Here is a 14,454-nt window from a genome sequence, read left to right on the forward strand (position 1 = left end):
GGACAGGCTGTTAATTAAGGGTGATAAGACCAAACATTACCCAAATCCAAAAGTAACTTCTGAATTGGCGGGTGGTGATTTACTATTGTGCTTTAGAGGTAGGGAGACAAAAAGTGTGAATACATCAAAAAAATTATAAGTAGCTGTAGTTTCTAGAGTCAGCTACTGTTTATGGGCTGGGGGGGTGACCTGTTTATTGGCTCTGGGGCCTTGCTGCCTGGAGATCTGATGATAGAAGTGACCTTAAGGTTAGCACGGAGCTGCTGCTGATCAGCTTCTCTTTTGGATCCTGGGGTCAGGGAGGGAGCAAAATTCCCTCTTTTATTTCTGCTGTTTGGGAAACGTGTGTATGTGTGCCTACGTACGAGTGCAGATTTTTTGGAATATCCTACACCATCTAGCATAAAATGAGTATAAAACATGTAAACCCTGTGTAAATGCATTAATAAAAATACGTAAACCCTGGGCTGATTCAGGCTCTTCCTGTCTGAAGCTCGACAGGCTGGACAGCCACACAGTGAGTTCTCCACTGCTTTCCACTTCAGTCACCGGGGCTGTTTTCCTGGTTGCTTTCTCAGATGAGCCCAACAAAGGCTCATGAAATGAAAGATAAAGAACTTGTCTTGTGATAATGCAGCAGAACTGTTTGTGCTGCAGATCGCAAACACTTATGTGTGTAGGAGGTGTTCAGATGTATTAAGAACTATTTGTGGGCTCTTTTCTTTAAGGGCAGAATGACTGGGGAGTAATTCAAGCTTCTGGCTGGAGAAGTGGATCTTGATTCAGAGCTTTCTGTGAGGAGGAGGAAGAATGAGGACTGACAGCCTCCTCGATCAGCTCTTGGGGATGAGGTGCAGGAGCTAGAAGCACTGTTAAAGCTCAGGGGTTTGTGTTCACCTCATCTGGAGTGAGCAAGAGGATGGTGAGCCTTATGGTCTGGAGCAGCAAGACCTGTTCTCCACGGCAGTACTGGCAGTAGTACCTGCTAAGGTGGGCAGGAGTTTTGCAGAGCACTTGTGAAGGTAGCCTGAGACCTCACAAGATGAGCTGGAGGACGACGAGGGATGTTGGTGAAAGGGCTGGGACACCGAGTTCACTGAAGGCCTATGATAAGGTGGAGGAAGGTTCAGGAGGGAGCTAGGCTCTCCCAGCGGGTCACCTGGACTGGAGGGCTGTGGATGGCCAAAGAAGCTGTTTCCAGAGAGGTCACGGGTGCACTGCAGGGACTGTCACCGTGCCCGTGGTTCTCAGTTCAGTCTTCGGGTGTTTTTGTACCCATTCATCTGAAGAAAGGACACCTCAAAAATGTGCTTCTTGCAGGCCTAGGATGTAGGGTTTGCCTCCTTTTCATGCTTGACAAAACAACCTGCAAGCACAGAGTGAGTCGTAAGAAAAGCCTGGGCTTGTCACTGCTTCCAGCCACTTTAGCTGCTTGTCCAGATTCAACCCCCTCTGCCCAGGCCATCCTGGTCGCTCCTCCGCCTCCCAAAACAGCCTCGTCCGTTTATGTTCATTGTAGGGTTGGGAAAGGCCAAGTCACCGCCTGCCCCCAGCGCAGCTGCACGCTCAGATCCATACCCTCTGGGCTCTTAACTCTGGCACAGGCCTTTCTTGCTACAATTCAGAAATCACGCCAAGTAACTGGCTTTGGACAGAGCTCTGTAGTGCTGTAAATGGTCTTTTTGTCGCCAGGTTTGGCTTTGTTTCATCACCCAACAGAGAGAAGACTGTTTGGTTCACCTGGGCACAATGGAAGGAGGAGAATGGGGAATCCCAGTCCTTTTAAGGGGGCTCATGCCGTTTCTTCACTTGTCTCTCATTTTCCCCGCTGATTGCTTTGTTGACTAGCGGCTTTGTTGCTGCATGTGCTGCTTACCCCAGAGCTGGCTTTGTTGGGGGATGTAATCCCTGTGCTCTGTTAACTGTGCTCGGACAGTCAGGGGCCAAATATTTATTGCTGTAAAGTAACTGCTCAGCTGGCTGATAGGGGCCAAACAGGGCTGGCTGGAGTTGTTCTTATATATGGGAGAGAGCTTGTTGTAAAGGAGCCAGTTACTGTCGGTGGGATGAAAGTGAGCGGGAGGAAATAGATGTTGGTGCCTGGAGGCCTGCCTGATGGTAAGTTGTTAGTACAGCATCCAGAGAAGCTGCGTGTGCAGCAGAGGCATCTCCTGGAGGTGCAGGCTGCCTCACTTGCACAGAGGTTTTATGTCTTCACTGGCAGTAATGTGGGAGTTCAAGTGTTCCCTGTTGTCTTCAGCTTGGCCAGGTAGCAACAACGAAAGTTGCAGACTGCCTCTTCCTCACCAGTTAATTTGTTGTGAAAGCTTCTAACTGTCATCTTCTGGCTAGAATTTTAATTCAGAAGAGACAGTCCAAAGTAGCAGCTTGCCTTTCTTATGCAGTGAAGGCAGTGCTGGAGGGAAATGGTGGGTGTTTGATTAGGAGGGAATTTCAGTCTTGCTTGGACAGTGTAACTCCCCACGGGATTGCTTAAGTGGGACCTTTAAAGGGTGCTCCTGTTGCTGCTGATACTTATGATTTATACTGAAATATCTTCACTTGTGTCTTCTAGCAAAAGGAGCAGCAGCATGTCTCCAAAGACAAATACTCCCTCACTGGAGCCTCAGGTACAACATTCCTGCCACCAGCATTTCTGCTATCCGGACGTACAGCACACAGACGGCGGAGAACAAGGAAGAAGAGCCCCTGCACACCATCATCAGCAACACAGAGAATGTGAAAGGTGGGCGCGAACACAGATGTCTTGTAGGAGCACACTCGGGGTGCAGGCAGACCTGGGACAAGGTCTGGGTGCAGCTGTGCCCTGACTACGAGGGTGAGCCCTCTGCAGTAGTGTTTCTTCCTCTGGAGGAGGTGCAGGTAGTGGTCATCACATCCTAGCTGGCAGACTACAGTTTGAATCTGTATTGCTCCCCAAACTGGAACATGCAAATCAGAATGGCTTTTACTGAGGAACGAGGCCGTGAAGGCTGCGAGAAGTTGCATCTATGGGCTTAGCCAGGCAACTGATGGTCATGCATATATATATGTAGGCGCTCCACAGGCTCTAGAATTTGCCTAAAAAGAGATTTTTTGTCCCAGAAGCAAGCTGTGCCTGCCCAGGTCATTGGTGTGGATCATGGAGGTCTAATGAGAATCCTGGTGTCAACCTTTTAGTTAGAATGAATTGCTTTGCACATCTTCAGGGAGAAGTGCTTTAAAGCAAGGTCACGTGAGTTATTCAAGCACAGAAATAGCATCTTAACTCCATGGTCCCGTGGTTTTTCTGGCAGGTACTTTTGAGACCACCAGGCTGTGAAGACCCCAGTGGGGTTGATGGACTGCTCCTGCTGCTGTCCGCACCCCAGCTTCACCCTGTCACTAGGGAATGTAGGTCCTTGCCAGCAAGGCATGGCAGAGGTGATGTGTGACCTGTGACTTCCCCCATGTTGCTTCAGGGTTCTCTAATGCCTCTAGCAGGAGAAATGCTGTTTTTAAAAGGCCAAGGATGGTCTTTCAGCTGCGATGTTTTGTCGTGTTATTCTTTCTGAGGAAGATTCTCTTTCTGGGCACAGCTACCTACCTGCATAGGTGGCTGTACGTATGTACTCACTTGCCTGCTCCACAGAGACATTTGAGAATCTGCCTTTTTCTGCTTAAGGCTCCAAGTATTGTTTGGGCATGAGAAATGTTACCTGGCTGTAGAAGCTATTCGAGCAGCGCATGTGCCGATGGTTCCCTTGAAAATCGAGTCAAGGAAGAGTGTGGAAGGCAGGATATAAACCACAGGAGGCACTTGAGAGAGCAGTTGGGGATCGCATGGAGCCACACATAAGGAGCAAGGGGAATCACCTTTCACTTCTCATTTATTGATTGCTCTGCAGCCCAGACATGGTGACCAATGTGCCCGTATTGCAGGCTTTGACTGCCTTGAGGTTTGTGTGCCAGGAGTTGAGGTGCAGAGGCCAAGTGTCTGCTTGGCAAAGCATGCTGCCTCATAGGGGTGTGTAAACACCACCTTTGTTGTCATCTTGTTGGAGGTCACAGCTACCTGTGTCCCATTGTGCTTCAGGCTTTTGCTCCTGGGAAGCTGAAGCACGTGGTAAGACTGCAATTTTGCCTTCCTTCCCAAGAGGACCCTGGTGAAGCGCCTTAAAGGTGTGTTTGTGATTTTATTCTAGGTGCAGCCTCTAAACATGAGTTTCAGGCTGAAACGAAGAAACTGCTGGACATTGTTGCCCGTTCCTTGTACTCAGAAAAGGAGGTAAGGCACCCACTACTTGCTGGTAGATTTTCTGTTGGCAAAGCCCTGTCTATGTCAAGGGGTACATCCAAAATGGTTGAGCTGGGAGAATACCTGTTCAGTTTCCCAGCATGTCCTGTGCTGTTCACATGTCATGCTTTCTTGAATGATGCTTTCTTAAGACACCTTGAAAATGTGTTTTCAAAACAATTTGTAGGTATGGCCAGGTGACTCTGTGAGCCTCAGAGCCTCTGCACTTAATAATATTGAGTTCAGACAAACTGTTCTCCTGGCAGATAATGGGGAAACACAGTTCTTTTTCTAGCGAGTTAGTAATTAGTTTGTGAGTAGGCAATGAGTTCCCAGGTCTCTGGGAGTCCCGTGCAGTGGACAAGGCCAGGCTGCAGTGTCAGTTTGTGTCTCGTCCCCAGGTATTTATCCGGGAGCTGATCTCCAATGGCAGTGATGCGCTGGAGAAACTGCGTCATCGGCTGATGGCAGAAGGGAAGGCCTTGCCAGAGATGGAGATCCATCTGCAGACAGACAGTGGAAAGGGAACCATCACTATCCAGGTACCTCCCTTTGGTAACAGGAGAGTGTTATTCCCTGCTCCTCTCATCACTAGCCTTTGTCCCATGAAGGATCAGTGGAAGCCGAGTGGCAGCACAGTCCCATGGATTCCCAAGCCTGCCTGAAGAAGTGTTCTGTCCTCATCTGGACTCTGGTTCATGAGGCTGTAACCTCAGGATTTGATGAGAAACCACCGATTTATCTGCTTCACACTCATCCCCATAGGAAAATTTGCTGCTCTTTCCTTCCCTGTTAGGAACTACAAGCAGCTTTTCTCGCAGTACCTTGTCTGGTGCACTTCCCAGGTTGTGTGTGCGTTTCTCACTGGTGGAACAGTTGGGAGTCTGGTTTCATCCTGACCTTGGAGGAGGATTTCCCTCACCACCTTAAGTCTGAGGTGTTACATGGTAGCTTACAGACCTTCCCTCTCACCTCAGTCGCTGGGCGATGCTGGCTGGTGAGAAGAGCCTCCCATTGCTGATTGTCTCTCTCTCCTCCTGCTCCAGGACAGGCCAAGTCCAGCTGAGGCTGAGGCTCTGCCCTAACATACAGGTGGGACTATAGATTGCAGGAGTACCATAGCACTTATGTGTCCTCCTTTCTGCAGCATTGGTTTTAATTGTTCCCTACTGGTGGCAAAATGCTTGGCAGGAGCGGGGCAATCAGTGTAAGCATGCTCTCTTGTGGGACTCGGTGCAGTGAAGGAAGGTGGAGCTGGTCCTTCTTTCTGTACTTTGATTGCTCTTGTTTGTGGCTGTTGTCCAGGGTGGAAGGCTGAGGCTCAGTTTTGGTGTTTTCTTGGCAAAGCTCTTAATGCAAAGAAGGCAAATCAGTATCTTTCCTTGTGGACCAGTGTCAGCCATGGGAGCGTAGGGGAGGACTGTTCTCAGGAGAGGGTGAATGAGGCAGACAGCAGTGTGTGAGTGAAGGCTGACCATAGCAGGTCCAGGGGAGACGTGGCGCAGACAAAGCACACAATCTGATATTTTTCACATGGGACAAAAGCACTGGCTGTTAGAGGCTGCTCAGTTTTTTTTACACTTCTGTTTCTCTGCAGAGCAAGCAGCTGTGGTTGCCATGGGGAAGTTAGTGATCGTCCGTGGGCAACACAATCATCAACCCAAAGATTCTCAAACCGTAATGCAGAGGCTTTGCTATTCCTATCACACCTGACTATTGCATTTTTCTGACTGCTGTGTAACACTGATTCCTTAATGAGCTCTCACTTAGCCCCAAGCAGGGTGTCATTCCTGTCTTGCTCTCATCTTTCCCTTTTGCAGTCATAGGGGACACGTAGCCTCTGAACCCATCAAGACATTCTCATGCCCTCTAACTGTGGAAGCTGTCCCCTTCTTTGGCAGTTTGGTCAAGAGACCTGTTTGCTCACCTTGCAGATAGGGTGCATTTGACGTCATACCCAATTAGACATGTTAGGGATTTGTCTTTTTATAACCCCCTACCTGGCTGCCTGTGCATCTCTAATGCGACTAAATGAGTCTTAACTAGGAAGCTTTTAACTGCAGCAATACTGCACTCTGAGAAGGGAGAGAACAGCGCTACTCCAATCTCTTTTAATAGGTTTGCCTTCTCAATAGTGCCTAAAGCTTCTTACCTCCAGCGAAGGGTTTATTTATAACCTCTTGAAGAAACATACTGCATATAATGATTAGTTTGAACAAGCCTCATTCAGAACATTTCCCTACCTTTCAGGAATGCAAAGGTACAAAAAAACTTGCCTGCAATGATTGATGCAGAGATGAACCTGTCCCTTAGTCACTCTTTTGTTTTCTGTACTCACTAGGACCCACCAAAACAGAAGCACCAGGTCCCTCATGTGTGATCTGTAGCAATGGTCCCCCCAGTTTTTTCTAGAAAGGTCCCATTGTCTCAGTCTAATTCCTAGGTCCTTGTCCTCAGATCTTCATGCCGCTCTTGGCCCCAGGATCTGCTAGATCTCTCCCCTCATCCTCCAAGCCCTGTAACATCTCTCTGTGTCTCACCGGTTGAGAAAAGGCAGGTCTGTAACGTATGACGGCCTCTGTTACAGGCATGCTCCAGTAAAGGACTACATTAATCTCTGTTAAGTGACTGCAGTTCTGCTTACTTCTCTGCCAGGGCTGAATTTCATTTGTAAGCATAGCAAGACTCAGAATTTTAATATGATGTCCTCATTCAGGGATATCCTACCTAAGCATTGCTGAGTGTTGTATCTATTAAGAGGGAAATGTTCACTGTCTAGTCCACTGAATTGCGCCACATCAGTTCCTTCACCAACATCTTGTTGTTTTAGCAAATTCCATGGTTTTCTCCACCCCTTTGAAAACTGCCTCATTCTGTTTCTAGGACAGCTCCATCTGGTAGCAGCCATAGCCTGCAAGGTCAGATCTCTTAAGAAAATCCTCTTGAAAATGTTGCGGGTGTGTTTTCAACGAGAACAGATCTGCAGAGCTCTGCAGTTCTGCATGCTAAGGCTTTACAGACGTGTTTTTCTGGATCCTTTGAGGTAGGAACAGAGAACCCCTTCCACACCCCAAAGCCCTGTGACCACAGAGCTCTCCTTCAACACCTGCACAAGGCTGCCCGTGGCCGGCTGGTGACAGGCGCTTGGCTGCGGTGTAGTTGGTGTTGCTGCTACGCAGCTCTGCCATACTGCTGTGTCTGGTGGAAACCCTGTGTTTGTGTGGGCTCGGAGGCTGGAGCCGTGCTCGTTGCTGGTGCTTGATTTAGGGCTAGGACAGTGCTAGCAGTTTAGAGGAAATTGTTTGAAATGTTTACAGAGCTAATAGCTGCTGCTGGGTGAGGGAGTGTGACTGCTGTTTTAACATGGGTAAGCAGCATAATTGCTGCCAGAGCTTGGGCTGCTCAATTCTCTTTGCTGGGCTTTCTTCTCATTGTTGGAGTAATCCAAAATCAGTGTCTGTGAAGCCACAAAATAACAAGTTTGCTGTGTTTGGGAGGAGTTAAAATGACTGCAAACACCACTCTTCCCTGCAACAGCCCCCTGTATCGCTGAGCAGATCTCTCCTGGCTTATGAGTCTGCAACAAGGACTGGGCTGTCCTGAGGCTCTAATAAAGAACTGAGATATTTGGGCTTTAGCAGTTCAATGCAGGTGAACCCACATGTCCAACAAAGCTTAGTGCAGGTGGGGAGCTGGTCCCGCTCCATGTTGGGTCATGTCCCGGCAGCCACCCTGTGTTACCAGGCTGCAGCAGAGAGAGGGTTACGTCCCTAGCTGTGTGCAGCATTGCAGCATCCATCTGCCACTTGGGCTTGAGGAAGCAGGGGAGCAGGAGATGGACAATAATGCAGGTAGAGATGGAGGGGTAAAGCTGGCTGTACTTGGACAAGCCTTAGGTGGAGTTAAGCTTACAGAAATGTGCCACTGATTGCAGGGGTGGGTTAGAGCTTCCAGTTGTTGCATCATCTTTAACAAATAAGCTAGGGAACGAGAAATACAAACACATCTCAAATAATCTGCGGCCTAGGGAAGGAAGTGCAGAATCTTTTCTTTTCTTCCTCTTCATGCCAGAATAAGAGCATGTCAGATTTCAAGGTGGATAAGAGGAAGTACTTTTCTGAACGCTGGGCATTTAGACCTGGATGGTTGGAGGCTGAGCCTGTAGCAATGCTCAGCATTGTTGAAAATAGTGTTAACACAGGGTACTGGAAAGGAAAGGAAACCTCAGGCTCTGTGCTTTGGACAGCTTCCACATACTAGGCCAAGATTATCTTGTATCTGTGCGCATCAGTTTTATTGTGCCTTTTATCCATTTGTGGCTGCTACAGATGCCGTATTGGTTCTAAACCAGAACGCTGCTTCAGTGTGGCTGCTGTCCTGGTCTTGTGAATTTTAAGTCTCTTTAAGCAAGGTATTTAAAGAACAGGGGGACACTTGCTAATCGGATGTTTTGCGATTTTATTACCTCATCAGTTGGTGAAAGCAGCATGTCCTTATTTTATTATGTAGTCAGCGTTCTTCTGATGCCCTGTTGAGATTTTGCACTGAAATAAGTGTTTCGAGTGTTCGTTTCGCAACAAAGCGAAATGAAAGGCACAGTAGCTCAGATACGTACCTCTAACTGCAAGCATTCTTTCACATGCAGCCGTGGCAAAGGCAGCAGTTCATGGCTAGTTAATGGATTGTTTGGTGTAACGAGGCTCTGCAATATCTTAAATTGGACTCAGGTAATGAGCAAAGATGTTACATTACCTAGGTTCTTGTTTACCAGCTAAACTAAGCAGTTTGTTGATTTAAACTGGATTTGTTGCTGTAATTATGTGCAGTTTGTTTCTGCTTTACCAAAAAGTATGATATGAATACAAGAGCTGCGGGCTGACTGATTTGATGAGACAGATAGTGGAGACAAAGGGGTTCATTTACCCCTCTGTCAAGGAAGTCAGAGGTCCTCAGGGCTGCGGAGCAAATGCAGAGGGTTTCATGGTGGGAGCCCTTAGGTACTACATGCCTGGCAGTTATCCATCCATCATTACACAGAACAGTGTCTGCCAATATCCAGCACCCATGCCACAAAGGTTAGAACAAAGTGTCCCGTGCAGTTCAACAGCAGGCCTTGTATCTGGGAGGTCTCCACACACACAAAGGTGCTAAAAGCAATGTTCACCTGCTGTCTCTTCAGGGTAAATGTTAATTAGTTTAGAAGTGTAGTACAAGTGTGGTCCTAGAACTCTTCATAGTCCCTCAGAAGATGGGATGAAGGTCTGTAGCCTGTTGTGTTGTCTTGCAGAGCGACAGGGCTTGTAGAGGGGATGGTTCAGGGGGAGGCTGTTTACTCTGCACCCTAAGAAGTCCCAGAAGGGAAATTCAGCCAGGTGAGGAGGTTGTTGTTCTGCTGAGTAACAGAAGGGCTTCTGTAATTAACCTTCAGCTAATGAAGTGTCAGCACACTGAACTTCGTTTCATGGTATACGGTGGTTGGTTTCTCCAAGCTGTGGAGAAGCATTTAGCACTTTAAACTCTGAACATAGCCCTCACATCTTGTTATTTGTGAAGCCCCATGTACAATTTGCTTCATGCTTTACGAGTAACTGCTGTGGCTGTTTTCAGCCTGATAAAACTTTTCTTGCAGACTGAAGGGAGGGCTCGAAACTGTCTGCAGGGGAAGAAAAGTTGTAATGTTGGTGGAGCAACGGCAGTCCTTGCAGTTACGCTGGCTGATGGCGGGCAGAAAGTCTTTGCAGGGGGTTTTGCGATGACACGGTGGTTCCTGGCAAAGACGCCTAGAGGCCGAGCAGCAGCCTGCGCAGCACAGAACGATGTGAGAAGGGCAGTGGAAGTCCCGCCAGCTCCTTCCTTGGATTTCATGGAGCTAGTGCTGCTAGTGCTTGCGTCCGTCCGAGGCAGGCTGTTCGTGGGCAGGTTCATTTGCTTCCCACCGCTGAAGAGGGCCTGCTCTGCAGAAGCCGAGCTCCTCCGTCTCTCCGCCACCACCACTTTATTCCCCGTTCCCCGGAGCAGCACCATCTGGTGAAGGGAGCCGAGAAGCGCAGTGCGAAGGCCAGCTGCAGGAAACACATACGCGGCAAGAGCGGTTTGAATCTTGATGGCGTTTTCATCTTATCCACCCAGGTGTTTTCCTGCAGTAGGAAATGTCGGCTTTGCCAGGATCTTCGGCCGGCCACCTAAAAAGACGCTTTCCGCTTTCCCTATTAGCGGCTCGTCGCTGTTGGGGGAGCAGACCATTTTCAGCCGTGTTCTTTGTTCGTTGCTATTCACCCTCATCAAACTAGTCTCCAGGAACTGTCATTAAGCATTTTGCAATAAGTTTGGCAGGGCGTTCGGAATTCAATAGCTAAATAAATTCGCGGGGTAGGGATATTTTTTTTTAACATACTGGAATTTGGGAATGACATGCTGTGCTATAAATAGGAGTGGATCAGAGGAGTTAAGAGTTCTGTTCAGGGTCTGGCATGAACAAAACCTGAACCAGATGCTGAAAACTTTTCTTTCTGGCTTTTTCTTCCCTGGGGGAAGGGACCATGTCAGATTCCTGAGATTTTGCCATACCCTGTTTGTTTTTCCTGGCTTTTCATCTCCCACTGTTGAGATCTTACTGGGCATCATCCCTCTTCTCAGCCAAGTCTACTGACTGGCCTTATCATATTTAATCAAGGGAAAGGTGTTGCTGTGCCATGACTTGTATGGATGCAGAAAAACGTCTTACCCACATGGCACCTCACTCAGTAACCTCACAAGTTGACCACAGTTTGATCCTTCAGTGGAGTTCAACTCTATATTAAAAAATATGTACTAACATTAACTTACTTTGCTAGTAAATAAGCCCAGTAAATGCCCCACATGGGTGGTAGAGGCATGCTGTGCCAGAATTCACTCTAGCATCTCACCTCCGAGCCATCTAGCAGCAGCCAGTTCCGCTCCAGCTCATTTTGTTGATTCCTGCATGCCGAATCCCACCCCTACATTAACAACACTGAGAGTGTGTCAGCCCGCTTCTGGATGTGCAGGCTTCTGTCAGCTGTGATAACTGTGCTCACAGGTACTCGAGTGGAGATGAATTCCTCACATGAATGAGAATCACCTTTCACTTGGCTAATTCTTGTGCTGTTGCCGCCTTACAGAGTGGCTCAGAGAACCTGTAAGAGCAGCTTCTCAGGATGTTTGTGTCAGGTAGAGAAGCTGCTGGGATTTGGGAGGGCAAATGGCACTTGGTTTTCAGAAGTGGCATCCTGGAGAGCGTTAGCCTGCCCTTTGCTTCTGTGGAAGATGTGTGTGGAGCAAGACTGAAAATACATTGGACTACAAAGTGGAAAAGATTTTGTTGGGGTCCTGTGTGAAAGGGTGGCCATTTCTAGCTGGGGTTTGCTGTTACCCATGTTGCCTTTGGGTCGTGCAAATGTATTGTGGCAACAAATGAAGTTGCAGCCTAGTCTGAGGCTTGCTGTAGCCTTTTCTGGATGGTGCTGCTGCTGCAGGGTCTGCTACGTGAGAGGTGTGCAGTAGCAGCAGGGAGATGTTTATCTGCATGCAGCAGTGCAAATCTGGATTAAACTGGGGACGACAACAAGCCATGTGCCTTCAAGAGAGCACTGGACACTTGAGTGTACTCAAGTCTTGTGGAGCATAATGTGAGGGAGAGAGGAGGAAGAAAAAGGCAGAGTAGGTGGAGATCAGTGAATGTGGTGCTTTTAGACAAGGTTCTGCATTACCTGAGAGTTAAGGGATTCACTGCTCTGCCACTGATTCCTGGTGTGAGGGCATCAGTTCCCCATCTGAGGATTGGAAATAAGCTGCTTCTCACTGCTCCTTAGCTCCCCTTTGGACCTGTTCAGGAATGGAAACTGTCTCTGTACGTGCACGGCACTTGGCACAGTGAGGCCATGACTGGGTTGAGATCTCTTTCCAGTGCTGTCATCCTGTGCATTTTTAGAGGGGTGTAGAAACCAGCCTGTCTTGGCATGGTTTTGTCTTCTCCCAAGAAATGGCTTGAGTCTCTGAGCTTTCTGGTGGTTTATAGCCACAAGGCAGCTGTGGCTGCCCCTTGGAGCTGTGTGCCTTTTGAGTCCACTGTCTTGACCATGTGCAGGTGGAGTCACAGCTGGAAGTCTGCTGTTGCATTTACTGCTCAGCTGGCTGGGAGAGAGTGGGAGTCAGAGGTAGAAGTTGCTCGGGTGCTGTTTGCTAGAGCAATGCTTCCCTACTGATATTTCAGCTACAATTGCTGTTTCTTTTCAGGACACAGGTATTGGGATGACCCAGGAGGAGCTGGTTTCTAACCTCGGTACCATTGCTCGATCAGGCTCGAAGGTAACTTGGGATGAGGCACCCCCCCCTAGAAAAGTCTTCTCCAATTACAGCCACTTTTGTTCTCCCAGTAATTTCTCATTCCATTTTGTCCCTTGACCCCCAGCGCAGCTGTGAAATTACACCCCTCTTAGAAGGTGAAACCTACCTGTGGAGTCTTCTAGCTCTTAATGGTCTCTGCTGAGTGCTGTGGGAGACCTGTGGTGCCCAAGCAGTGCTAATGGGCCCTGTGTGTAATGCTGCTGCACCTGGCTGCCTTCGCTCCCAAATGCCTTCCTCCCCAAGCCATCATTATTGAGGGGCACATGCTCACTCGACATTCACCCTCTGTCCAGGAGGGCAGCAGCTGTGTCTTCATGCTGGCAAGTTGTTATAATGTACCTGATGTACCTGGTTTGTTTGTTTTTTCATCTCTGGAGTTGCCATTTTAAGGTTTCGTGGTCCTGATTGACTGAGCTCTCGCTTGTTTTCCTTTACTGCTAGTGGCAGTGAGTGTTGCCCTAAGCAATGCTCCCTTTTTGCAGAGGTACAGTCCCTGTGGGAGAAACCCTTTTCCTTGGGCACCGTCCTCAGAGCACCAATGCAGAAGTGTAGGATGAGGGTGCTGGACTGCCAGGCTGCAGTACCTGCCGTAAGGCTGCATCAGTGAATGAGGAGCCCAGCTGGAGAGTGGATTGTGGCCTCCCAGTGGTACCTGAAGTCACTGTGTGCTGTTTTATGTCTCTTTGTTTCTCCAGGCTTTTCTAGATGCTCTGCAGAGCCAAGCTGAAGCCAGTAGTAAAATCATCGGCCAGTTTGGAGTGGGTTTCTACTCAGCCTTCATGGTGGCTGATAAAGTGGAGGTGTTCTCACAGTCTGCAGAGCCAGGGAGCCCAGGCTACCACTGGTCTTCAGATGGGTAAGGCTGCAGAATGGGATGGGGTGGGGGGGGCTGTGTCCAGACCAGACATGGACTGAAAGCTGTGCAAAGCAAGACAGGGCTTGTGTCATGTTTTATGACCAGGCTTACTGGTTTAGATCCTACTCAGATTATATGTGGCAACAAAGTGTGGCCAAATGTGCCAGGGTAAAAAACAAAGGGACAGACTTGCTTTGCAGAGCAGGCGTGTTGTGGACAAAGAGAGTACCTGCCTCTCCTGTTCCTTCCCTGCTGGCAGGCAATCATCTTAGCAGTGCCCCAGGCTGGAGAGATAAATTTAATCTCTTCGGTGAAGTCTTCCCCTGGGTTTTCGCTTGAGAGCACCCACAGGAGGCAGCGGTCATGCAGTGTTGTGGCTCTGTAGGCACATGTCTTGTGTAGGTCGGATCTGTGTGCTCATCCTTTGCTTTTTGCTTGAAGTTGCAAACATCTGTGATGGCAAAGCTGTAGACTGCTGGACCATGTTGAAATTGTAGCTCCTGGCGGTGAAAAGCTCTGCATCCCCATAAAATCTCCTACAAATAAAGCATTTACCAAGTTATTTAAATTCTTGAAAAAAACATCTTGTAACTGAGACATCAGACTGTCTTGGGCTGCAGTCAAGCTGCTGTATACTGCAATTTGTACTGCTGTACACTTTGAAGGCTTGCTTGTCTGTCATCACCGCTGCTGTCTCTCCCCTGGGTCAGTGCTCTCACCAGTGTTTGATCCCCATATGGCATTCACTTAGCAATAGGGTAGGAATGGTCATCCAGAACAGGCTGTCTTCAGCAGAGCACAGCTGCTTTTCATTGTAACCGGTTACAGTGGAGGCATGAATGAAGGCCCACAAACAAGTCAGAGTTGTCAAGGGAGAAGGCAGGAGCCTGGGTGTTGCAGTCACTGTACGAAATATAGGAGAGGAGTTAGACTAGGCTCACACAACCTGAAGTTGGTT

At 48.5% G+C, this 14,454-nt stretch overlaps 2 protein-coding genes across 2 annotated transcripts in view; one reads left to right on the plus strand and one right to left on the minus strand.

Moving 5' to 3' along the window:
* Positions 1-14,454, minus strand: part of VASN (vasorin) — a 347,445-nt gene that overhangs the window by 313,842 nt on the left and 19,149 nt on the right. The gene's annotated exons all lie outside the window — the stretch shown is intronic.
* The window catches only part of TRAP1 (TNF receptor associated protein 1), a 28,326-nt gene that overhangs the window by 3,761 nt on the left and 10,111 nt on the right, over positions 1-14,454 (plus strand). The window contains exons 2-6 of the mRNA XM_069809752.1: positions 2,576-2,746; positions 4,185-4,267; positions 4,678-4,818; positions 12,530-12,601; positions 13,336-13,496. Coding sequence (XP_069665853.1) covers positions 2,576-2,746; positions 4,185-4,267; positions 4,678-4,818; positions 12,530-12,601; positions 13,336-13,496 — 628 coding nt within the window. The remainder of the gene's footprint in view (positions 1-2,575; positions 2,747-4,184; positions 4,268-4,677; positions 4,819-12,529; positions 12,602-13,335; positions 13,497-14,454) is intronic.

Source organism: Haliaeetus albicilla, chromosome 22 (assembly GCF_947461875.1).
Source record: "Haliaeetus albicilla chromosome 22, bHalAlb1.1, whole genome shotgun sequence".
Lineage (NCBI taxonomy): Eukaryota > Metazoa > Chordata > Aves > Accipitriformes > Accipitridae > Haliaeetus > Haliaeetus albicilla.